The 26,191-nt window shown below is 41.7% G+C and overlaps 1 protein-coding gene across 1 annotated transcript in view; it reads left to right on the forward strand.

The window, feature by feature from the left end:
• The window catches only part of ABI3BP (ABI family member 3 binding protein), a 312,077-nt gene that overhangs the window by 49,876 nt on the left and 236,010 nt on the right, over window positions 1-26,191 (forward strand). The window contains exon 3 of the mRNA XM_084636731.1: window positions 15,657-15,836. Within this exon, the coding sequence (XP_084492857.1) occupies window positions 15,657-15,836 (180 nt within the window). The remainder of the gene's footprint in view (window positions 1-15,656; window positions 15,837-26,191) is intronic.

The following is a 26,191-nucleotide window of genomic DNA, read 5'->3' on the forward strand; positions in this document are numbered from 1 at the left end:
CATTCCAGCCCCTGGCTCACCACCCAGACAACTGGACTTCTAATAAAGTTCTTCTAATCCTGAAGGATCAGACACACACCCAGGTCCAATTATGCTTTCATCAAATATCACACTGCATCCAACTCCTTTAGTAACTAAACTTTATTAATATAGAAAAAAGAAAAGAGTTATTAAATGGTTAAAATGAATCCTGTATGTTACAATTTGATTTCAGAGTCTGTAGATCAGGATCATAGCAGTGAAGGTGAGTCTGCTAGCTTGCAAAAAGTCTCTCTGGATCACCCAAACAGACTAGGGGTCATCAGTCCCTTGTTCAGAGCTTCCTTGTTAGAAATCACAGTCCAGAGAAGAGAATCAGGGATGAAGACAAAGCAATGATGTCACAGTTTGCAATTTATAGCTCAGCTCATGTACATGGAAAGTTACTGGTCAATATGAGGTCTTGGGCCATATGAGCATGGAAAGCCACTTGTAAAAGATGGAGTCTGAGGCCTTGTCTGCACTACTGCTTAAGTAGACATAAATTACGTTGCTCAGAGGTGTGAAAAAACCACCGCCCTGAGCAACATAACTTACATCGACTTAAAGCGGTATGTACACTGTCCTACGTTGGCAGGCGATGCTGTCCCACTAACATAGCTTCCACTTCTCATTGATTTAGGTGGAGTATTACATAGACAGGAGAGTGCTTGCCCATCAACGTAATGCATCTTCACCAGATGCGCAAAATTGGTGCTGATTAAAAGTGGTAGTGAAGACAAGCCCTCAGATCACATGTCCTTGTATGCTTTGTTGTATCATGCAGGTGGGTGGGGGTAGCCATTGGCTCCACACTGTCTGTAGCGTCCTCAGGAAGGGCTCGCTGAACATTTGATTCTTCTCGATGGCCCATCACCATCGGCAGCCCCAGAGCACCCAGGACTGTTTGGCAGCCACAGCTGTTTGGCAGTACCCCCAATCAGCTGTTTGGCAGCTGGGGGAGAGGCGTGGGGGAGGGTGAAGAGCAGCGAGAGGAGTGGAGTCGGGGTGGGAAGAGGCGGAGTGAGGGCAGGGCCTTGAGGGAGGAGGCGAAGCGAGGGCGGGGCCTTGGGGAGGGGGCAGGGAGGAAGTTGTGGGGCCTCGGGACAGGGTGGAGTGGAGTCAGGGCCTTGGGGCAGAGCAGGGGGTGGAGCACCTCCGGGGAAAAGAAAAACTCAGCACCTATGCCCATCACCACATGGGTGGCCATCAACCAGTGATGGCTAGTCTGAATGTAATTTTGGTGGAAGTTACCGAGGAACAGAACAAAGATGATATACTTAGCAGAGTATAATTTTCCAAACAATACCTTACATGACATACTTTGTATAAGATTTGTGGCAATTGTATAATAGTGGTAGCAGCAATGATATAAATGGTCATCGTCCTTTTCATATAGCATAACATCTACACAAATTTGCAACCACCATACTAGAACAAGAGGAAAAGCTAGTCAGTACAGAGCTGCTCGGGATTTTTTGAACTAACCATTTTTTGGTCCAAAAATGCTGATTTATTGAAACTGAAACTTTCCACAGAAAGAAGTCTGTTTCAGCTAAACTTTTATCGGGAAGTTTCTCAGATCAAAGATGGAAATACAGGTCAAAATGAGAGAGAGAGAGAGAGAGAGACTCCAGAATATCAACTAGCTCAGTAGTTGGGGCACTTAACTGGGATGTGGGAGACCCAGGTTCAAGTCTGTGCTCTAAATCGGGCAGGGAGGAGCTTGAACCTGGGCCACCCACATCCTAGGTGAATCCTTTAACCATACTATTGGCTATTATGGGGTGGGTTGGTATCTATCTTGTTCTCCTTCTCTTTCTTCTCCTCCTCCTCCTCCTCCAAATTTAGAAAGGTCTTGTTTTCTGATGCAGAACAAAAACAAATTTTGAAACCTCAAAATTTTTTGCAAAACAGAATTCTTGTTTTCCACACATCCCTAGTCACTAACATTCTTGCAACCATAATGGTTTCTCTGATTCTTTAGTGAAGCAAGGGACCAGAGAAAACTTACAAAAGGTTAGCTTGCAAAGTTGCATATATTTTTAAAAATAAGATTTATAAGTTTGAGTTTGCAGATGATTCCTGGTGTGTGTCTGGCACAGACTCCGGAAGTTTGCTGCTGTCAGTGCCGAGGTATAGTTACCAATGAATGAATGGTCAGCCACACCTTGCAGCATTCACTTGAGGGAAGGAGAATTATGTTGAGGCAGTTTTGGTCAAAAGAGCGAACATATCAGGTTGGATCTGAGTAGACACAAGCAAGATAGTTAATTCAAATTCCATTAACCCCACCACCCACATTCATTCTTTTCCATTTGCGAGACCCAAACTAAACCTTTTTTGGAAGGTTCAGAATTGTTAGTTTTTTTCAGTATTTTTCTTTTCATCAGTGTTTCTTTGTTTCCAGATCCTTGGGAAAGTGAAAAAGCTGAAATACTGTAAGAAACCATTCTTGCTGTGTTTCTAGGCAGATCAGAAGCAGAAAGAATTCAAAATTTCGTGGAGTCTAAGTATCAGGAGGGTGTCTTCTCAAGTTCTAGAGATTAGGATCAATATCTTAACTTTTGAATGCTTGCCTGAGATGAACCCAAATTCCAAATGGTTTGACATTCATCCACTACTGGGTCTAGTATCAAGAGGTTTGAAATCTCATTATAAGTGGCAGCAGCAACAAGTGTGTCTGTAGTGTCTGGACAGGTTCAAACAAGAGCAGGCAACATCACAGGATAGTTAATAGTTTATATTCACTTGCATTCACCTCTAATTTGACTTCTGTGGATTTATTTAATTGTTTCAGCCTACTGTGATCACCCTTAAACGTTTCCTAGGTGCCTTAGATAATTTCTTGGATACCTACAATTCTGCAGATGTAATTTTTTAATTACCAACTCTGAGAAGTAGAGTAAAATATAGGAAATATTAAGCTAACCTTTATATATTTATCTAACACAAAATTGGCAAGCTTTTAAGAGTGATAAATCTTCATTCAGTTACCAGAGATAATTATTTTCCTGGGCTAGTGCTTGGAAAAATTCACTGGTCCCAAAAGTGTTTGTACTTAGTTTTCCGTAACAACAGATCTCAAGTTATCATTTCTCAAGTTCATCCCATTGGGATCTTAGTGTCTCCCCCCCGGTAACTTAGTTCAATTCTGATATATTATTCAGTGTGTCTTAAATGGCTGCTTAGAGTTTAATGCTTCATTGCATTGAAAACTGAAATTTATAGATATTCCAAGAGGGTGAAATTCACCTTCATGCAGAAGGCCTGCCTAAGGCCTGTGCACCACTTAAATCCACTTAGGACTGCAAGCTAGGTCTTTAAATGGGACTCAAGTGGTGGATAGGCATTAGACAGGCCTTTTGCATGAGGAGAATTTCACACAGATGCATTAACTAAGCATTGGTTTGTATCTCATGTACTTCTTGAGAACATTATAACCATATTAGATTGAAGCAGAGATTGGGGAGAAAAGCAAGATACTAAACTGAATATGATTTAAAGTCCACAAGCTGCTAGGACCAGAGACAAATGTAAATTCCAGCTTTCTAATGTAATGGGGTATGTGTTTGTAGACCTATGGTTCTCAATACTGTGTGTAGTGGAAGTCGTGAAAAGTCAACATGTGCCAACCATTGCTACACATAGTTACCACAGGTATTTCCTAGTCTAAGTATGAAGAAAAACTGTGTAATCTCAGATACCAGTGAGTAGTAATTATTGGCAAATGCTGACTTTTTAATGCCAAGCTCTGTATTTACTGTATTTGAGGTAAAACTGTCAAAGCCAGTGAGTCTAAAAGTGTTTGGTTTAGTTTGTCCCTAGTCCAGAACTAAAATAGCAAGTACCACAAAATGTGGCTTTCTAGTATATAATGGCATTTTGAAAGAAATCATCTCATATTTTCTATAATTTATTTAAATCTTCATCTTCACACCTTTCAACACTTTGCTGTTAGACACATACAAAAGAAAAAGCTAGGCAAGTATGTTGAAAGGTATCTGTATCAGTGTAATGAAATAGATGTGTGACCAGAAGAAGACAGAGTTTAGTACTTTCAATTTCTGTCCTGATCAGATTAGTGTGCTGTGCTCCTCGGTTCCACCCCACCCCAGAGATAGCTGCCCTTCAGTAGAGCTCAGTTTGGTTTCTATATAGCTCTTACTCATGGGAGTGTTGAATTGCTTATTAGTTAATATTTATCAAGCTTTTTAATATCTGATCATAAAAGGTGCAAGGAATCAACAACAGGTCTAATAAAAGTACCTTCCCATTTAAGGTAGTATACTGCTGTTGTGAGTATGAAATCCAGACAGGAAGAAAATACTTTTTAAAATGACCTTGAATAACATTTTTTCCCCTCTTCTCTAATATGCTAGCTCCCATTTTTGGTTGATAAATCCATGCCATAACGAGATACATATAGAGTTAATTTAAGTTGCTAACTCACTCAAAAGGCGCTGCTATGCCGGTTCCTTCTTTAGGAAGCAGGCTCTTAAAGAGGCCTCCAGTTTGCTTTTAACATAGAAATTACATTACGCCCAACCAGGGAATCAGTGCCTTTTAAAGAAAGTGCTCCATTTCTGAAACTAGTCAAATGGCTCAGTTCTATATTTGCTCCTTATCTCGTTACAGATATGAACTAGTGCTAGAATAATACAAAAGCTGCCAGAGTAGTTGTTAATTATACCTTGTAATTTTATATTACCTTTCTGTGGTTCTCTTCTACTAGGCTTTCAGATTAAAACAAAGAACCTGGTAAAACACTCATCAGGGACATTGAAATGGAAAATTGGGCCTCTCTTAGCCCTGGTCTACACTAGGACTTTAGGTCGAATTTAGCAGCGTTAAATCGATGTAAACCTGCACCCGTCCACACAATGAAGCCCTTTATTTCGACTTAAAGGGCTCTTAAAATCGATTTCCTTACTCCACCCCTGACAAGTGGATTAGCGCTTAAATCGACGTTGCCGGCTCGAATTTGGGGTACTGTGGACACAATTCGATGGTATTGGCCTCCGGGAGCTATCCAAGTATTGGCCAGTGCATCTGAGTTGAGAGTGCTGTCCAGGTAGACAGGAAAAGAACCGCGAACTTTTGAATCTCATTTCCTGTTTGGCCAGCGTGGCAAGCTGCAGGTGACCATGCAGAGCTCATCAGCACAGGTGACCATGATGGAGTCCCAGAATTGCAAAAGAGCTCCAGCATGGACCGAACGGGAGGTACGGGATCTGATCGCTGTTTGGGGAGAGGAATCCGTGCTATCAGAACTCCGTTCCAGTTTTCGAAATGCCAAAACCTTTGTGAAAATCTCCCAGGGCATGAAGGTTAGAGGCCATAACAGGGACCCGAAGCAGTGCCGCGTGAAACTGAAGGAGCTGAGGCAAGCCTACCAGAAAACCAGAGAGGCGAACAGCCGCTCTGGGTCAGAGCCCCAAACATGCCGCTTCTATGATGAGCTGCATGCCATTTTAGGGGGTTCAGCCACCACTACCCCAGCCGTGTTGTTTGACTCCTTTAATGGAGATGGAGGCAATACGGAAGCAGGTTTTGGGGACGAAGAAGATGATGATGAGGAGGAGGAGGTTGTAGATAGCTCACAGCAAGCAAGTGGAGAAACCGGTTTTCCCAACAGCCAGGAACTGTTTCTCACCCTAGACCTGGAGCCAGTACCCCCTGAACCCACCCAAGGCTGCCTCCTGGACCCAGCAGGCGGAGAAGGGACCTCTGGTGAGTGTACCTTTTAAAATACTATACATGGTTTAAAAGCAAGCATGTGAAAGGATTACTTTGCCCTGGCATTTGCGGTTATCCTAGATGTAGTCCTAAAGCCTTTGCAAAAGGTTTCTGGGGAGGGCAGCCTTATTGCGTCCTTCATGGTAGGACACTTTACCACTCCAGGCCAGTAACACGTACTCGGGAATCATTGTAGAACAAAGCATTGCAGTGTATGTTTGCTGGCATTCAAACAACATCCGTTCTTTATCTCTCTGTGTTATCCTCAGGAGAGTGAGATATAATTCATGGTCACCTGGTTGAAATAGAGTGCTTTTCTTCAGGGGACACTCAGAGGAGCCCATTCCTGCTGGGCTGTTTGCCTGTGGCTAAACAGAAATGTTCCCCGCTGTTAGCCACAGGGAGGGGGGAAGGTTGAGGGGGTAGTCACGCGGTGGGAGGAGGCAAAATGCGACCTTGTAACGAAAGCACATGTGCTATGTATGTAATGTTAACAGCAAGGTTTCCCCTGAAAGAGTGTAGCCACTGTTTTATAAAATGTGTCTTTTTAAATACCGCTGTCCCTTTTTTTTTTCCACCAGCTGCATGTGTTTCAATGATCACAGGATCTTCTCCTTCCCAGAGGCTAGTGAAGCTTAGAAAGAAAAAAAAACGCACTCGCGATGAAATGTTCTCCGAGCTCATGCTGTCCTCCCACACTGACAGAGCACAGACGAATGCGTGGAGGCAAATAATGTCAGAGTGCAGGAAAGCACAAAATGACCAGGAGGAGAGGTGGCGGGCTGAAGAGAGTAAGTGGCGGGCTGAAGAGAGTAAGTGGCGGGCTGAAGACAGGGCTGAAGCTCAAATGTGGTGGCAGCGTGATGAGAGGAGGCAGGATTCAATGCTGAAGCTGCTGCAGGACCAAACCAGTATGCTCCAGTGTATGGTTGAGCTGCAGCAAAGGCAGCTGGAGCACAGACTGCCACTGCTGCCCCTCTGTAACCAACCGCCCTCCTCCCCAAGTTCCATAGTCTCCACACCCAGACGCCCAAGAACGCGGTGGGGGGGCCTCCGGCCAACCAGCCACTCCACCACAGAGGATTGCCCAAAAAAAAGAAGGCTGTCATTCAATAAATTTTAAAGTTGTAAACTTTTAAAGTGCTGTGTGGCATTTTCCTTCCCTCCTCCACCACCCCTCCTGGGCTACCTTGGTAGTCATCCCCCTATTTGTGTGATGAATGAATAAAGAATGCATGAATGTGAAGCAACAATGACTTTATTGCCTCTGCAAGCGGTGATTGAAGGGAGGAGGGGCGGGTGGTTAGCTTACAGGGAAGTAGAGTGAACCAAGGGGCGGGGGGTTTCATCAAGGAGAAACAAAGAGAACTTTCACACCGTAGCCTGGCCAGTCATGAAACTGGTTTTCAAAGCTTCTCTGATGCGTACCGCGCCCTCCTGTGCTCTTCTAACCGCCCTGGTGTCTGGCTGCGCGTAACCAGCAGCCAGGCGATTTGCCTCAACCTCCCACCCCGCCATAAACGTCTCCCCCTTACTCTCACAGATATTGTGGAGCACACAGCAAGCAGTAATAACAGTGGGAATATTGGTTTCGCTGAGGTCTAAGCGAGTCAGTAAACTGCGCCAGCGTGCCTTTAAACGTCCAAATGCACATTCTACCACCATTCTGCACTTGCTCAGCCTGTAGTTGAACAGCTCCTGACTACTGTCCAGGCTGCCTGTGTACGGCTTCATGAGACATGGCATTAAGGGGTAGGCTGGGTCCCCAAGGATACATATAGGCATTTCAACATCCCCAACAGTTATTTTCTGGTCTGGGAATAAAGTCCCTTCCTGCAGCTTTTGAAACAGACCAGAGTTCCTGAAGATGCGAGCGTCATGCACCTTTCCCGGCCATCCCACGTTGATGTTGGTGAAACGTCCCTTGTGATCCACCAGAGCTTGCAGCACTATCGAAAAGTACCCCTTGCGGTTTATGTACTCGGCGGCTTGGTGCTCCGGTGCCAAGAGAGGGATATGGGTTCCGTCTATAGCCCCACCACAGTTAGGGAATCCCATTGCAGCAAAGCCATCCACTATGACCTGCACATTTCCCAGGGTCACTACCCTTGATATCAGCAGATCTTTGATTGCATGGGCTACTTGCATCACAGCAGCCCCCACAGTAGATTTGCCCACTCCAAATTGATTCCCAACTGACCGGTAGCTGTCTGGCGTTGCAAGCTTCCACAGGGCTATCGCCACTCGCTTCTCAACTGTGAGGGCTGCTCTCATCTTGGTATTCATGCGCCTCAGGGCAGGGGAAAGCAAGTCACAAAGTTCCATGAAAGTGCCCTTACGCATGCGAAAGTTTCGCAGCCACTGGGAATCGTCCCAGACCTGCAACACTATGCGGTCCCACCAGTCTGTGCTTGTTTCCCGAGCCCAGAATCGGCGTTCCACAGCATGAACCTGCCCCATTAGCACCATGATGCATGCATTGGCAGGGCCCATGCTTTCAGAGAAATCTGTGTCCATGTCCTGATCACTCACGTGACCGCGCTGACGTCGCCTCCTCGCCCGGTATCACTTTGCCAGGTTCTGGTGCTGCATATACTGCTGGATAATGCGTGTGGTGTTTAATGTGCTCCTAATTGCCAAAGTGAGCTGAGCGGCCTCCATGCTTGCCTTGGTATGGCGTCCGCACAGAAAAAAGGCGCGGAACGATTGTCTGCCGTTGCTCTGAGAGAGGGAGGGGCGACCGACGACACGGCTTACAGGGTTGGCTTCAGGGAGCTAAAATCAACAAAGTGGGTGTCTTTACATCAAGGAGTATTTCAGGCAGGACTTCACGGAGGGTTCCAATAAGAAATGGTGCACCTAAGTTATCATTCTTATTGGAACAAGGAGGTTAGCCTGGCCTCTGATTGATACATGGCTAGATTTACCTCGCTGCACCTTCTCTGTGAGTGACTGCAGTGTGACCTAGAGGAATGAGTCCCCTAGACAGGGGATGAGGCAAATGAGTACAAAACAAATCTGGTCTATTTCTTGTTTTGACCCACTCCATCTATCTTTTACATTTTTGGCTGGCAGCAGACGGTGCAGAAGGACTGCATGCCATCCACATCTCATGGCTGCTCGGCAGAAGATGGTACAGTACGACTGCTAGCAGTCCGTATCGCCTGCCTGCTCACCATAAGACGGTTTAATAGGACTGACTGCAGGACTAAAGAGAATGACCTGGTCAAGTCACTCCAAATTTAGTCCCTGCGCCCATGTCTGCTCAGGCGCTCCCAGCCGACGTGGCCAGGAGCACCTCGGACATGACGATGACGGCTACCAGTCGTACTGTACCGTCTGCTGCCACAAGGCAAGGGGTTGCTGCTACTGTGTAGCAATGCCGTACCGCGTCTGCCAGCACCCAGGAGACATAGGGTGACGGTTACCTGAGCGGGCTCCATGTTTGCCGTGGTATGGTGTCTGCACAGGTAACTCAGGAAAAAAGGCGCGAAACGATTGTCTGCCCTTGCTTTCACGGAGGGAGGGAGGGAGGGAACGGGGGCCTGACGATATGTATCCAGAACCACCCGCGACAATGTTTTAGCCCCATCAGGCATTGGGATCTCAACCCAGAATTCCAATGGGCAGCGGAGACTGCGGGAACTGTGGGATAGCTACCCACAGTGCAACGCTCCGGAAGTCGACTCTAGCCTCGGTACTGTGGAAGCGCTCCGCCGAGTTAATGCACTTAATGCACTTAGAGCATTTTCTGTGGGGACACACACACTCTAATATATAAAACCGATTTCTAAAAAACCGACTTCTATAAATTCGACCTTATTCCGTAGTGTAGACATACCCTTTTTCTAACAGCTGAATTATCAACTAGTAGAGAGAGCTTTAAGAATGGGAGAAGGCAGGGGTAGAGAGGGAACAAGGAGTGTGCTTCAGGATCCTCTCTGCCTTCAAGGAACTACCTACTCCATGGATTAACAAGAGGGAGGAATCCCATGTGTCAGATAGTCCCCTGCCCTCCTAGAACTTGCTACAGTCACCCCAAAGTTTGTGGCATCTGTGTGTCCAAGTGCACATTACATGTTTGATTGTAATAGTAATTTTCAAAGTTTAAAGATGTGTGCACCATTTAGAAACATTTACAGATAAGCATTTGAAGAGTTATATTCCTTGCTTGCTCTTGGCTCCTGCTGCCTGTTCCTGACTGCTTATTTCTGTCAACTAGCCAAACAAATGGTGCTTCCAGGTGGCATCCTCGGACTCTTTTGGGCTGTACACTCTTTCCACTAAGCTGTTCCTTTAACATACAGTTGTTTTTATTGGACTGTCCTTTCAAAGGTCCTAACCTTGTGGATGGGGAATTCTCTCCCCAAAATGTTTTAAAATATCACATGTGGAGAAATTTTCTTTTATGATTTATGATTATAGTTAAGATATTCTTTCCACTGTATGTCATGTTGTTTTTAGCCACTGATGATCTTCCACTGCAGTGAATATTTGAATTTTTTTGGCAAGCGAGGACAGAAGGATTATATTTCACAGGTAGCTATGGGTCTGAGAACCTTCCCTTTAGTGATTACCTCAATGTAAAAGACATAGCATTTGTGTCTGTGGACGGAGGGTCAGATTTTTACTAATACATGCCAAAAGCTAATGCAAGTGAGGAAAAGGCAAGAGTACTCCACCAAAACCCAAGGTTTCACTGGGATTCTAGACTAAATTTGCCAGTAGCTGGAGAGGGTGCGGAATGCAAAAATGCTGACTTTTACTCAGCAATTGGCATGGCCATTTTGTTCCTCAGCATACTATGCTGGTCCCACACATGCAGCCAGGTCAAGGGCTCCCTGCTAGGTCTTACTGGAAAGCAGCAGGCGACACTTGGAGAACCACTCCAACACTGCCAGCTGGGCAACATTTATCTTAGGTGATTCTTCTGTGGCTGTCCGTCACTCACTCTGCCTCTCTCCCTCTATTGGAAGCAGTTTCTGTGTGGTAATTATTCAGTATCTCTGCTTAGTTCACTGATTCCCAGTCTATTGGTATTCTTGTGTGGGCTGAAAACACTGTAGTTTGTTCTCTCTGGCTTATATAATGTATACTCAAATTCACTATGAAAAATGCCAGTGTACTATTTACAAGAATGTTATTAAATATAATGTTTAATATTTCATTATGTGAACTAGCTTCACTTGTGGTTTATTTTTTATAATGTGTATGAAGAAAAGTGAAGATGATGATGATGATGATGGCATTAAGTGGAAGTTAAGCCATGTTGAGACAAATTATTCAGTGTTCATGAAGAAAAGCTGACCTTTTGTTGTGGCAGAGGTGAAATGGGAGTATAACAATAAGCTGACTCTTTGATCGTTATTCTTCTCATAACTAACATCTGGTGAAATGTTAATAGGTTTTCCTGAATCTAGATGCAGTGGAAATGCTACAGGTGGAATAAGTGCATGTGATAAAATAATCTCACAGTAATTCTGCATTCTTGCTTTGGAAGTAGTTGCTGATAAATAGGGAGGTGAATCAGAAAAATCAGTTAGTTATGGAGCATGAAACTCAGTAAACTTCCACTTGCCCAGCTTTCAGCCTCAGTTCATATTCAGAATACTTCAGGGTCCCACACATGTAAACTTCAGTTGATATCCTTTTCAAGCCCCTTTACCACGTAAACTGAAATTCCCTTAGCCTCTGACAGAATTCCTACCATTCATGTAGAGACATGAAATAGACATCACTTCTGAAACTGGATTTCAGTCCCTACAAGTGATGGTACAAATATTTCCTGGTTAATTAGGTAGGTTTCTCTGCTAGGCACCAGGCAAAGGAAGGCTGGTGCAAATGAATACTCCTAGCTGGTTTGGGATCATTATTCTCTGAGTTTGAAGTGTGCTCTTGAGTATTCAGTTGTATGTAGCACTATTCAAATGTACTCATTTCTGTACATTTTAAACAGAAAAAAAAAACCAAGGTGTTTGAGTGCTGTGATCTTTTTGCTCTATTCAGCAGGATCACATATTGGTTACCTAGTGGTTAATACAAATTAAATACCAGAAAAAAATCAGATTTGGATAGAAAAAAAGACTGTAAGATGAAATTGAGGTACTTTGTTATTAATCAATCAATAAATAAATACTTAGCACAATATTATCAACTTAATCTGTGCATTGTTCATTTTACTCTTCTCACTTGATGGTGTGTGGTACTGGAAGCAGAAAGATTGCAGTAATTGAGTACAGTATATTTTGGCTCGGATTTAAAACTGAAGAAAGCCCAATTGATTGTGCTAGTCTATTTTAAGGCTTTGTTCCTGCCACAGTGAGATCAAGGGATTGATTTCATTGTAATTGTTACATGATAGGGGAATTTTCTAGGAGAGTAAAACACATACCTGTCATGTGGTAACAGCAGGCAGGCTTCTGTGACTTACGCTATTCGTTCAGCACTGTTTAATTGGCTACATGAATGTTTATATGAGTGCTAGCCACATAGGGTGATATTACGAAGAATGGGAAAGTTGGCTCTGACTATGTTTGTACTTGAATGACAAATAGTTCTAACGGTGTGAGACCGATTTAGTGTGGATGGAGCTAATTACTCAGTCCAGGGGTTGACCCTAGAAAACCTCTGTTCCAATAGTAATGACGTTATCAATTTAATGCAGTAGATCATGATATGTAGCAAAGCACTAAATCTAAAGCAAAAGCAGAATTATTCTTGTCCATTCCTTCTAGAGGGCCCTGCTATGCCAGTATCTTTTATCTCAGAACGTTTGTGATGCTCCAATCTCCAGCCATCCCAATAAGAAAACCATGGATTTATTAAGAGAAACTGGTCAGGCTTCTAGGTTTACCAGTTGGTATCCACCCCTGGCCCTCAACTCCGTAGAGTTTCTCTTTCATAAATTTGACTAAAACTCTTTTATATTTTCTTGATTTAATTTAGTTTATCATCAGGGCTAAGGAATTACTAAGAATAAAATATTCTGTCAAATCAGAATCAAATCAAGCAAATTAATCTCAATATTGCCTTGGACTTCAATTATCAAATGAATACCAAAATATAATCAATCCTTATATAAATTCTAAAGACGAGTCTAAGAAGTTGTCCATTTGGGTATAAATCTCAACCACAAAATTTCACCAAAATCAAGTGAATTTATCATTTGTGTCTGCTTAAGAAGCTTAATACTGAAATCAGGTTATTATCTAATGTCTGAACCATAACATCAGAGCCAATGATAAAGGTTCCCTCTTAGACTTCAATTCTGGTCTGAAGGTTAATCCTTTACCCCTCACCAAACCCCCAACAGAGATGTTATCACACAGACTTTAATAGAATACTCTTCATAAGAATAATTTTAAGAATTCTTATTTACCAAAAATTACAGGTGACAATCTGAGTCTCAAGACACAGAACACACTTTATTAAATTTCTTTTATGAAACAATAATTACAGTTGTTTAAGCCTGGGGACCGTCTCTTTCTAGCATCTTGCACATGGGGTCTTTTGGTGCTCAAACATACATGCAAATACACAGCCACAGTTTCACAACTTAAATAAATACCTAGAAAAGGCCTGGACATCTCCAAGCTACTAAAGATAAGACTGGAAAAGAAAAAAAAAAGGGCGTGTATGTGAAAAGTATGATACTTAAGATGATCAGCTCTTGCAGTCTTCTTGACTTTTGCAGAGTAGGAGGTGGAAATTCAGGCAAAGATCCAGACTGGGATGTTCTACTGCAGCCTCACACTTCCTTTAATGGAGCTTTGGGGTGCAGGAGAGACTGGAAAATGGAGAGGCTTGATTGTTGATACGGTGATCTCCTTTCCTTAAGATAATCAGTCTTGGAGATTCTGGTCTGGAATGTCACTCTTCCACTGCCACATCCCCAGAATACTGGACATTCCAGGACTTCCAGGGATGGCATGAGCCTCCCCTTGCCAGCATGACATGGTGTGTGCAGGGTCACACTGCATGGGGGAAGCCATATTGAAGAGTGCATTCTTCCACAAGCATGACTTTGGATACAGTGTGTGTGATAATGCTGGCAGGGGTAGGCTGGTGTGCTCTTCAAAATGGCATTCCTTGTCTGATACTGGACAAAACTATGACAGGTTTTGCCTCAGTACTGGAAGGGGGGCAAACCGTCTACCTTAGATGGCTTATTGACCCGAAAGGCCTTTGGGCGGTGCCTTCATTTTCTGTGTACTGCACCTTTTAAATTTCTAAGAAATCTGCCTGATTTCAGAGACTGTGATCATTTTGTTTTCAGAGAAGCTGACACCTGTTCAGAGAAAATACACACTGTGCCTTCTCAAGGAGGTTTTGTTTGTGTCTGTGCTTTTTCCAGAATCTAAAATATGTCAGCTGAAAGCACATGGTTGTCCTTTTAGTGGAAGGAGACATACAGTGTTGCAAACTCTTACACTATTAGTGCAAGTCTGGCAATATTTGTGTTTGGGGTTTTTTTTCCTTGACTCTCTAGCCCCTGGAAGGAAGTGATTTCATGAGAATCTCTGCTTTTGTTTTTTTTAAGTAAGTTTTTTATCCCCCATGATTGCAGATAATCATTGAAAATGTGCCTTGAGTACAGCCCAGGGGCTCAGAAAAGGTAAATAAAAATCCAACATGTATTTTTAAGCCAGTCTCATAATTTTGGGAGAGGGGCCTAACCCATTTCTGAACATGGGGATTGGAATTAATGGAAATATAACAAGCATAACAATGAAGTGTGAGCTGAAATGGTATGTACTGAGAATTGAAACACTACCCCCGCTATCTCACACCATGACAGAAACATACTGATTGTCTGTAAAATTGATCGTTCTGTTATGAAGGTCATAATATTATGACAATAACATGATGTTCTGTGCTGCTATAAATTGTTATATTGTATGGATATTCAAGATGTTTCTCATTTTCTGTTCTGTTTCCCAGGAAAGAATAAAAATAAAAGTTTTAAAAAAATCTCCTGGTATTTTGGCCAATATAAGCACGTTAGTTCTGATGTGTAGGCCTGACTAGAAAATTACATTTTGTTTACATTAACATAAAACCACAAACAAACAAAAAACCCCAACAACAACAGCTTACTGTAATTTCAACGGGGTGTAGTTATTATTTTCCCCACACGGTTGTATCATATTCCCATGCATTGTTAAAGAAATACAGTGAACTTAAAAACCACACTTATGTACTTCCGTTGGAAATTTTTCAGCTATGGTTGTTACAGGTGATACCTAGAATTATTGAAAATAAAGGGTTTTTTTTTTAGTTTACTTCATGCATTTCACAGCAGTTAGCATGTAATGAGTTTTAGGGCATGTCTACGCTGAAGACGGGAGCATGCCTTTCAGCCTGGGTAGACAGAATTGCGCTAGGTCTGGTTGAACTAGCGTGCCAAAAATAGCAGTGTGGTCATTGCGGCATGGGTGGCAGCACAGGATAACCACCCAAATACGGACGCTGGGAGTCTGGTGGGCTTATACTCTGACAGCTAGCCAATGTCACCACAGCCATACTGCTATTTTTCATATAGCTAGTTCAAGAAGCGTTAGCACATGTCTATCTACCCAGGCTGGGAGGCACATGCCCAGGTGCTGTGAAGACAAAATCCCATTGTTGTTTGTTGCTGTTTGAAAGACTTGCATGAAGGAGAGAGAGCATTTAAAAGAAAAATGTGAGTGTAAAACTCACAAGTTGGCAGAGGGCTCAAAGGCAAGTGCAGTCCCTGAAATGACGTTTAGTTCGCTTTTTGAAATGAGCTAGATTTCAAGGAGACTGCTCCTTTAAACATTTGTTGTCTATCACTAGGGTGTTGATCTCCTTTGTATTCTGATATTCTCTTAGTGAATGAGAAGATAACTCCTCACCTCTTCTTTTTCTTTCTCCCCCAGTTAAAAGACAAAACCTGAAAGTCCAGATTAACACAACTGATGATACCATTTGCATGAAATACCTTCGGCTAAGTCCAGACACCAAACTCCAAGGTTTCATTCTGGGATATGGAAGCAGCTTCTTCTCTAACCAGTATATCCCTCTGCCTTCAGAAGGAAAATCCTATGTAACAGAAGTTGGTAAGGCATTATGGTTTTGAGTGCTACTTTTGGTCAATGGACGGGGGATTGGAATTAAAAGAATGGGAATCTGTTTGCTTTTTTAGGGAGGGTGGGGTGAGTTGTGTGTGTTGTTGTTTGTTCAGGGATTTTTGAAAAGTTTTCAGATGGCAGAGGAATTGGGAGATCATTTAAGGAAGACAGGGACTGTATTTCTGGTTCTGGAAAATTTGATGTTGGTTGGCTATTTGGTTTACATGTTTTTTTAACTGCTGAAATTTCTTTTCTGACATTGGCTGTATGCATGGATTAGATAGGGTGATTTTGGATACAATTGTAGTCACCAGAGACAGCTAAGGTACCAGGGAGTCAGGTGGCTGTCAGGCTTTAGGCCCCTGTTATAGGGTTCAGAGACTCACAATAGCAACTAAAGTGGGCCATTTGAATTCTAACTCAGGAGTATAAAAGCTATTTCCTCTAAAGCTACCATCTGAAGAGGTACTGCAAAGAGAAACCCTAAGAACAGCTTGGGAGTGAACTGCAAAATTAAGGTTTATATTTGTAAATACAGCACTTGATTACTTAAATTGTAAATAAAGTCCAAACCCCAAGAAGAGGGGATGAGTTTGGACAATAAGCCATGTGTGTGTGAGAGATGTGGTAAGAATGGGAGTCTAGTCATTAACAGAGTCCTCAAAAGTTAAATATACAACATTGTTATTAGCAAATTTTGTTCATTCTTAACTAAAGATGAGACTGAACCATAAAATTTTGGTGTACCCAAAGACCTAAAAACATTGTCTTCTGTTCCATGGCCTCAGTGCACTGCAATGGGGGTGATAATTGTCATTGATGTTAGGCAAATTTAAACAGGAAATAAAATGCCAGTTTTTAACCGTGAGGGTAGTTAACCATTGCAACAGCTTAGCTAGGCATGTGGCAAATTCTCAGTTGCTTGGAGTATTTAAAGCAAGATTGGATGGCTTTCCGAAAGATTTGTTCTAGTTCATCTGCAAATTGTTGGACTACAGCAGGAATTACTGGATGAAGTTCTATGGCTTGTGTTTATGCAGATCAGATAAGATCAAGTATGTCCAACCTGGCACTGACCACTCTAATATCAGCGTTGTGGTGAGGCTTTGGGAGGCCTAGGAGAGCATGCTGACTGATGCTGCCTTGACTCAGAAAACAATTAAAATATTGGCTTATGGCCATTTGACCTTTCTGAATGATGATCAACCCTCTGGTTGAAAAATTTGGACACCACTGGACTAGGTGATCATAATTAGTCCTCTCTGTCTTTGAAGTCTGCCCTGCCACCGTAGTATCAGAATACTTGGTGGTGTATGTTTATGGGGGAAAAGGTATCACCGTACTGAAATTCTTAAAGTGCCCCTGCTAATGTGGTTCTGGGTTCTTACAGCGATTTCATAATAAAACAGCAGAATTAAAAAAAAGAACAGAGGGCGTTTCAGTGATAACAGTAACCCCTTGGGGTGGGGATGTGCATGGCAGGGAGGGGAATGCTATAGATTTTTTTTTTAAGTAAGGAGATTGGGGGGCCAACGGGATTTTGAGGGTGTGAATTCCTTCCTCTCTGGGCCACGGCAGCAAAGACATGATTGTTGTATAGCTGGGAATCAAACTCCTGAGATCTTTCTAATTCCATCACTGATTTAGAGTTTGAGTTCAGGAAAGTCCCTTACACAGCTCCAGTGAAGTCAGAGTTTAACAAGTCTGAATTAGTCTCTTCGTATAATTTCTGCGAATGGGTATAATGCCTTCTGTAATTAATTTTCAGGAGTGCTGAGGCTTAATTGATGTTTGTAAAGTACTGCCGTCCTTGGGTGAAAATAGCAATGCAGTCTTCTGTAGTTCTCCTAAATTTTTTCCATTTAATAGGAATGATGCTACCTGGTGCTGTGTATAATCATATGAAGCCATGGACTCTGTCAGAGGCGGACTTCATCTGGGACAGATTGCATTTAGTAGTTGTATTTTCTGTAGCTTTTATGTGTAAGGTTAGTAGCTTATAGAGAAACAAAGCTCTCAGAGCACCTATTACCTGAGTGGTGCAGTACGTCCGAGTATCCAGCTGTATCCTAGAATTCCATAGAAGCTGTTGCTGTTACACAAGCAAGATTCTGCTCCAGTGAAGATTAAAAAAAAAAGATAAAACCCTTGACATTTATAGCATGGAATGAAATGTGCTATATGGTCTCATATATTTAGACACAACAAAGCACCAAGTCAATGACCTTCTCAGTGTGTTTCGTTATGCCGAAGTACTGGGGAGGACCTTTCGTTTCACACCCCTCCTCCCCACATGTTTCATTGACAGATTCAAGCTGTCTACATCGTAATAAAATCCATTGAGACAACTTCTTAATGGCAATGCATCACTTAAAAGTTAAGGGAAATAAATATAAGTATACTTGTGTAATGTAACTGAAATGTAAAGTACAATATGCTGCAGTTTTAAACACTAGCATCTGTGACTTTAGGCAAACATCTTTCTTGCACAGAGCAAGAAAGAAACCAGCTGCAGAATTTGCTAGAGGGTATTGGTGTACTCCTCAGGTCTACAGTGTTTATTGATTGCATTTAAAGATAACAGATTTATGGTAATTGTGTTAACTCAGGGGCATTTCAGGTTAAAGAGATTTGAGTTATTTTATGTGCCCTATGGAGCTGTTCATTTGAATGAAAAAAGTCTTCTGTACTGCATTAAAATGGAACTCCAGGTTGCACATTTCCACCTAAGTATATAGCATTATCTTAAAGGTAGATCCTAAGTGGTATTTATCTCATGCTCAGTGCAGCTTGAGTGGGAGGTGGGAGGGAAAGGTGGTTGCAAACAGCCCCTTGATTCTTTGGCTAGCTGCTGTCATAAGTTAGAGCAGCCACAGAGCTGCTATTATGCTGGCTGGAAGGGTCCTGTGGAGACTGTTCTGCCAGCTGATTTCCCTGTGATTAGGGAATCCCCAATTAACCCTTTGAGGGCAGCTTTCAGTCCCTTTGTGCCCCTCGGGTGCTCATAGGTGACTTAACCTTGGGTTGGGATCTAACCCTTTAATATTAAAACTAATATTTGTTCATTTTAAGTTCTAAAAACAAAAAGATATGCCAATCCATAGCTTAAGACATTCTGTCAATTAAAACTACCTGCAACACTGTACAAAACAAAAGCCAGGATAATCACCCTAACTCTTTAACAAAGTCACTTACAATCTAACTAACTAAACAGACCAATATCTCATTCTGCCTGAGATCTTGTCTCATTATCTCGATGTTCCACCCCTCCCCACAGGGCTGGAAAAACAAATGAGCCTTGCTGATTGCCCTGAAGGTCAGCTGATTCAGGCTGCTTTGGAACAGAGTTGAGAGAATGAATCCCAAAGTCAAAGTGCAGTCATAGCTCATATAAACCAACCAGGTCCAATTTAAGTCTTCTGCTAGATGCAGCCATGGCAGTGTTGCTGTCAGGGTTCCCTCCCCACTCTAAACTCTAGGGTACAGATGTGGGGACCCACGTGAAAGACCCCCTAAGCTTTATTCTACCAGCTTAGGTTAAAACTTCCCCCAGGCACAAATTCTTTGCCCTTGGAGGATATGCTGCCACCACCAAATGATTTAACAAAGAAACAGGGAAAGGACCACTTGGAGTTCCTATTCCCCAAAAATATCCCCTCAAGCCCTTACACCCCCTTTCCTGGGGAGGCTTGAGAATAATATCCTAACCAATTGGTTACAAAGTGATCACAGACCCAAACCCCTGGGTCTTAGGACAATAGAGAAATCAGTCAGGTTCTTAAAAGAAGGATTTTATTTAAAAAAAAAAAAGACCTTTGTAAAATCAGGATGGAAAATAACTTTACAGGGTAACAAAAGATTCAAAAACACAGAAGAACTTCCTCTAGGCTTAGTTTCAGAGTTATAAGAAACAGGAATAAGCCTCCCTCCAGCAAAGGAAAAATTCACAAGCAGAACAAAAGATAATCTAACATGCCTTGCCTGGCTTTTACGTACAATTTTTGTAATATGAGAGACTTTTAGGATGATTTATAGGAAAAGGAGTTTTCTGACCTGATGCTTCTCTGCTTCCCAAGAGAACACACAAAACAAAGCCTCCCTCCCTCCCCCCAAGATTTTAAAGTATCTTCTTTCCCCATTGGTCCTTTTGGTCAGGTGCCAACCAGGTTATTTGAGCTTCTTAACCCCTTACAGGTAAGGAAGGAATTCTAGGCTACCCTTAGCTATATGGTTATGACAGTTGCATCGGGAAAGAAGTGGTCTCTCAAGGAGGCAGGTCACAGGCCACTCGTTGCTTTAAATCTGCAATGATCAAGACCATAAATTGCTCCCAGAAGCCAATAGCAGGCAATGTGGATTGTACAGCATCATTGTATTTTCATCCTGACAAGCTGCTCCACTCACCAATAAGATAGTAAGCTTGAACTGGTGCAGAATATGACTAATAATGTTAAGGGATAGTCCTGTGTAGAATACATTGCAAGGGAATCGTAGAAGTGTAGGACAAGAACGGACCTTGAGAGATCATCAAGTCCAGTCCCCTGCACTCAAGGCAGGACTCCATAATAATTAGACCATTCCTGACAGGAGTTTGTTTAAACTGTTGTTAAAAACCTCCTATGACAGAGATTCTACAGCTTCCATAAGCAATTTATTCTAGTGTTTAACTACCCTCACAGCTAGGAAGTTTTTTCCAGTGTCCAACCTAAACTGCCCTTGCTGCAATTTGAGCCCCTTGCTTCTTGTTCTATGCTCAGAGGTTAAGAAAAACAATTTTTCTTCCTCCTCTTTGTAACAACCTTTTACACACTTGAAAACTGTTATCATGTCCCCTCTCAGTCTTCTCTTCTCCAGACTAAACAAACCCAATTTTTTCCTTTCCTCATAGGTCATGTTTTCTAGACCTTTAATCATTTTTGTTGCTCTCCTCTGGACTTTCTTCAGTTTGTCCACTTCTTTCCTGAAATGTGGCTCCCAGATCTGGACACAATTCTCCAGATGAGGCCTTATCACAGAGTAGAGCTGAAGAATGACTTCTAATGTTTTGCTTACAACGCTTCTGCTAATGCATTCCAGAAAGATATTTGCTTTTTGGCAGATTCATATTTAGCTTGTGATCCACTATATCACTCTCATCCCTTTCCACGGTTCTCCTTCCTGGGCAGTTATTTCCCATTTTGTATGTGTGCAAATTGATCCTTCCTAAGTGGAGTATGTTGCGTTTGTCCGTATTGAGTTTCATCCTATTTATTTCAGATCATTTCTCCTGTTTGTACAATCATTTTGAATTTTAATCCTATCTTCCAAAGCACTTGCAACCTCTCCCAGTTTGGTATTAGCCAAAAACTCTCTATGCTGTTATCTAAATCGTTGATGAAGATATTGAACAGAACTGGACCCACGATCGATCCCTGTGGGACCCCACTGGATATGCCCTCCAGCTTGACCATGAACCACTGACAACTACTCTCTGGGAACGGTTTTCCAACCAGTTAGGCATCCACCTTATAGTAGCTCCATTTAGGTTATGTTTCCCTAGTTTGATCCTGAAGTGATAAAGGTGTGGATGACAGTAACACAACACTGGTTTATATATGGAAGAAAAAGTGAGAGTAGAGAGAGTTTGGAATAAAGATAAACTAGGTGATTGCCACAAACAGAACAGTACCACCTTGGCATGAGCCTCTGAAAATTATAATTGGGTGAGTTATCAGTCAGTCAGACCTGTATGTCTAGGTAATATTTGCTCTGTCCTTGGCAATGCCAACATTGTGCATTTTAAAGAATTTTTGGAAACTAAAAAATATGTGTATGGAATAGAATCACCTCCTGGCCTTACTTAGTAAGGCAAGGCCATAGAAAAGGAATGACTTCCCTAATTAAACAAAAGTGCTAATGAAGGAAAATATGCAAACTCAGTGTATAAATAAGCCATAACTTCCATGAGTTCATAATAAGATAACAAACCTGCACTCCCCCAACACATAGGCATATACTTTCCACAGTACCCACCCTATCACTATTGAGTTTTGGTACGACTAAAGGTCCTGATTCTCTGCTGATCCACGTATCCTTCATAACACAGTTGACATTGCAGTCAGTGGGGCCAGACAGGCCAAACTTTGGCCTATGGCATGTGAAATTACATATGTTTATTTGCAGCCAAAAAAAAAAAAAGCCCGTGAATTTTAAGTTGACCTTTCCTAGTATTTTCAGCCAAGATGCATGACTTGGATTAATGTGTGCTTATAGGACCTATAACACCAGCACTGAATAGTCAGTAGCTCTCAACAGTGATCCTTTACATCAACAATTTTTCTTTCCCTTTTCTTTCTTTTTCAGTTAAAATAACAAATAACTGAACCAGCCATTGTGTAAAGTAATCCAGCAGACAGGACCATAGAGAGGACATAGGCAAAAGAAAAGGGTTTTATTGATTTCCTGAACTTGTAATGTGCATACGCTGGCTGTAACCTCTGTAGTACCATGCCTCTCTGCATACCCAGAGTCAGCTCAGGGAGAAGGGTGAATGATAGTGGTTTGGTTAAAAAAAAACACCTTAAACTATTTAAATTTGTAAACTTCTTGGGGTACGGGCAGTGTTTTCCTGTGTGGTCTATATAGTGCTGAACATACTTTCTGAATTTAAATAATAGATAAGAGATATTAGAGAGACAAAGTGGGTGAGATTAGAAACAATAGCATCCTGGAAGGTGCTCAGATCCTATGGGAAGGAGCATCAGTATAAGATCCTAGAAAGAATTATTCAATTTACAGATGTTTATACAAAAGTCTCCACTTTATTTGAATTTCATCTGAATCTATTGAGCCTGCAAAATGGGTAGCGGAAGAAAAGCCTTTCTGTGAAATTTCTGCTATTTCTTCCTAGTCAGGTTAGAAATATTACAAGACACCCTTTCTCACTTTCTTTTGGTTCTGCTAGATGGAACCAAGCAAATGCAGAGACATGAGAAAATAGGACTGAAATTTTAGAAAGAGAAAAATAAATTTTATTTTAAAACACCAAAACCAGTGCAGATTGAGTTCAATTTAAATTTTGGGGAAAGCTCTGAATTGGCTTTTTGTTTTATCCAAACCAGACCACATCCCCTAATAAAAGACCAAGGGATGCCTGGGGAGTTTCCTCATAACTTTAGAGTGGTAGCCATGTTAGTCTGTATTAGCAAAAACAACGAGGAGTCCTTGTGGCACTTCAGAGACTAACAAATGTATTTGGGCATAAGCTTTCATGGGCTAAAACCCACTTCATCAGATGCATGGAGTGGAACATACAGTAAGGAGGTATAAATACACAGCATATGAAAAGATGGGAGTTGCCTTACCAAGTGGGGGGTCAGTGCTAAGGAGCCATTCAGTTCAATTCAATTCCCCTTGCTAAATATTCACACCTTTATGTCAACTGTTTGAAATGGGCCACCTTGTTTACACTGGCCTCATTAACAAAAGTGACTTCCACTCCTTCTCATCAACTGTTGAGAATTGCCTACTTCCAACTTAAATTGAGTTGAGCAAACTGAAAACTAGGAAATGCTCAATTATGTTGTTCATGCAACTTTCACTCTGACCTCTTTCGTCACTGCCCCAATATGCCTCATTAATACATATACTTTTACTCTCCACCCAAATATATGGTTTCTACCTTCAGCACCCCCCCTATAAAAATTGTTCCAGCACCACTGCTGAGACATTGCTTGAAGAAGGTAGAGGGAAAGTGGCGTGGACAACCTTTTTTGTTTTTTATCCTTTTAATAGTGTTTAAAGAAAGAGAGAGGAAATATCTTTTGCATTTTCCATTCTGAAAAGAACAATAGTTTTTGGAAACTAATATATTTTTTAGCGCCAGTTCATAAAGTATCATTAGCTAAAACTTGTGACAGTCCTTTCAAAAAAATATGGCTGGAATTCCGCAGCGTTCTCTATGATCAGTTGTCAACACTGCTCTGTTTGTTAATATCCATGGCCTCGTGAGCTTTCGTTTTGGTTTCCCATTGCCAGTTCCATGAACTAGCTGATTATATATTCTGTCATTTTATTGTAGATTTCATATTCTCCACTCCAGTGACCTCAACTGTATTTGCTTAACTAAACATAAGTTTCATTAAAATAGATATTTAACCTCCCTCCCCCACTTTGAGTTTTAAGACACTTGCTAGAGTTTTGCACTGCATATTAGTCTCTTAGTGACATTGACATGTATAACAAAAGTCATGGCATAGCAGATAAGGTAATGAAGAAAATAAGTGTTGGCCTGTGTTATTAGGATGTGTCAATGATATATCCAGTGCCAGGAATGTGATTAGTTTATAGTGACACTGAAATGTTTGCTCACTTACATGCTGCCTTGTAGTCTTTCCAAGGTTTAGGCTATGATATGTTCTAGAGATATCTAGCAGAACACATAGTATTTAGATGTCAGAAATGTCTGAATTAAATGAACTATGGGAAACAGATTGAGTTCTGATAATGCACTGTAATGTTCTGGTGGTTAGTGACTATACCAAGATAGGTGTATGTGCTTGCTGTTAAACAGAGTGAGGGAGAATAGTATCGAATGCAGTGTACTAACACACTGTTTCACAAAATCTAGTGCTTTGCCCATTTGTTACTGGAACACTCGACTTCTTCTCCCTTGTGTCAACAATGGTATCTCCACGTGTGACCTTTGTGCTTTACCTTTCTGGCTGCTTCATTTTCAGCTGTGGGCTTTCTAACCTGAGTGGACTGCCCCACCATCAGGTAAGACTTGCATCCACAATGGCATGAGAAGTGGTGAGCGTTGGTTTGCATAGCTGAGGTTTTTCTGTAATTTACTAAACTGGAGCAATTGTTGAAAGGTATAAGATCCACTGTGCGAACAGAGAATCAGGCATGGGACTATTTGGACTTTCATTCTTATCTCTTAACTCCAGATTGATCTATATGGGACAAAGTCGTTCCAATCCTTCAGGACTCTTGTGGCTCCTGTGGCATCTTATAAATTAAGTAAGTTGAGAAATCCAGAGCAGGTCAGTCAGTGCCAAGCATCACTTCTACAGCCTTCCAGATCACCAGCTCATGGAATAGGATTCACTCATGAATAGACTATGCCATGTGGCAGCAAAATTTGCCAGGAATGCACTGTGTTCTGACTACTGTTTATGCTTAAGCAACTGAACATGGCGGCTATAATGGTAAGTGGTAAACAGCCTTAATAATGGGGGTTGCTATCAGTGTCTCTTTTAATAGTGCATAGAAGCACAAGGAGAGATCAAGGCTCCATTATGGTTGGCACTGGACAATGCCTCTCCTAAGGAGCTTACAGTCTAAACAGATGAGAGACACAAAGCTTCGCAGAGAAGAAGTATTACTATCCCAATTTTACAGCTGGGAAACTAAGGCACACAAAAAATTGAGTGGCTTGCTAAAAGCCACACAGGAAGCCTGTTCAGAGCTGGAATTGAGCCTAGATCTGTAACAGATCCACAAACTGAACTTAGATAAATTCTGATGCTTCATGGAGATTGTAGGAAAACTGCAGTGAGTTGTTGATATGAAAGAGAATATGAAAAGAGAGGTTATAAAACTAGAATTTTGTCTTGTTTGCTGTTCCCAAACATAAAGGTAGTGAAGTCCTCATTTGTTTGAAAATACTTCATTATTGATCATAGGCCATGTCTACAACAGAAACTTTTGCCGATATAGCACTATCAATTAGGGACTTGATATCTTATGACACTTGGATACTACCAGAAGCCACCATATTGATGTAGTTATATTGGCATAAAAGTGCTTTTGCTGGTATTGTGCTCGCTATAAACTATAAAGGTTTCAGAGTAGCAGCCATGTTAGTCTGTATTCGCAAAAAGAACAGGAGTACTTGTGGCACCTTAGAGACTAACAAATTTACTAGAGCATAAGCTTTCGTGAGCTACAGCTCACTTCATCGGATGCATGGAATGGAATATATAGTAAAAAGATATATATATATATATATATACACACACACACACACACAGAAGGTGGAAGTTGCCATACAAACTGTAAAAGGCTAATTAATTAAGATGAGCTATTATCAGCAGAAGAAAAACACTTTTGTAGTGATAATCAATCAAGATGGCCCATTTAGACAGTTGACAAGTTGTGAGGATACTTAACATAGGGAAATAGATTCAATATGTTCAATGACCCAGCCACTCCCAGTAATGACCCAGCCACTCCCAGTCTCTTTTCAAACCCAAGTTAATGGTATCTAGTTTGCATATTAATTCAAGCTCAGCAGTTTCTCATTGGAGTCTGTTTTTGAAGCTTTTCTGTTGCAAAATTTTCACCCTTAAATCTTTTAC

Source organism: Lepidochelys olivacea (genome assembly GCF_965140295.1).
Source record: "Lepidochelys olivacea isolate rLepOli2 genome assembly, chromosome: 1".
Taxonomy (NCBI): domain Eukaryota; kingdom Metazoa; phylum Chordata; order Testudines; family Cheloniidae; genus Lepidochelys; species Lepidochelys olivacea.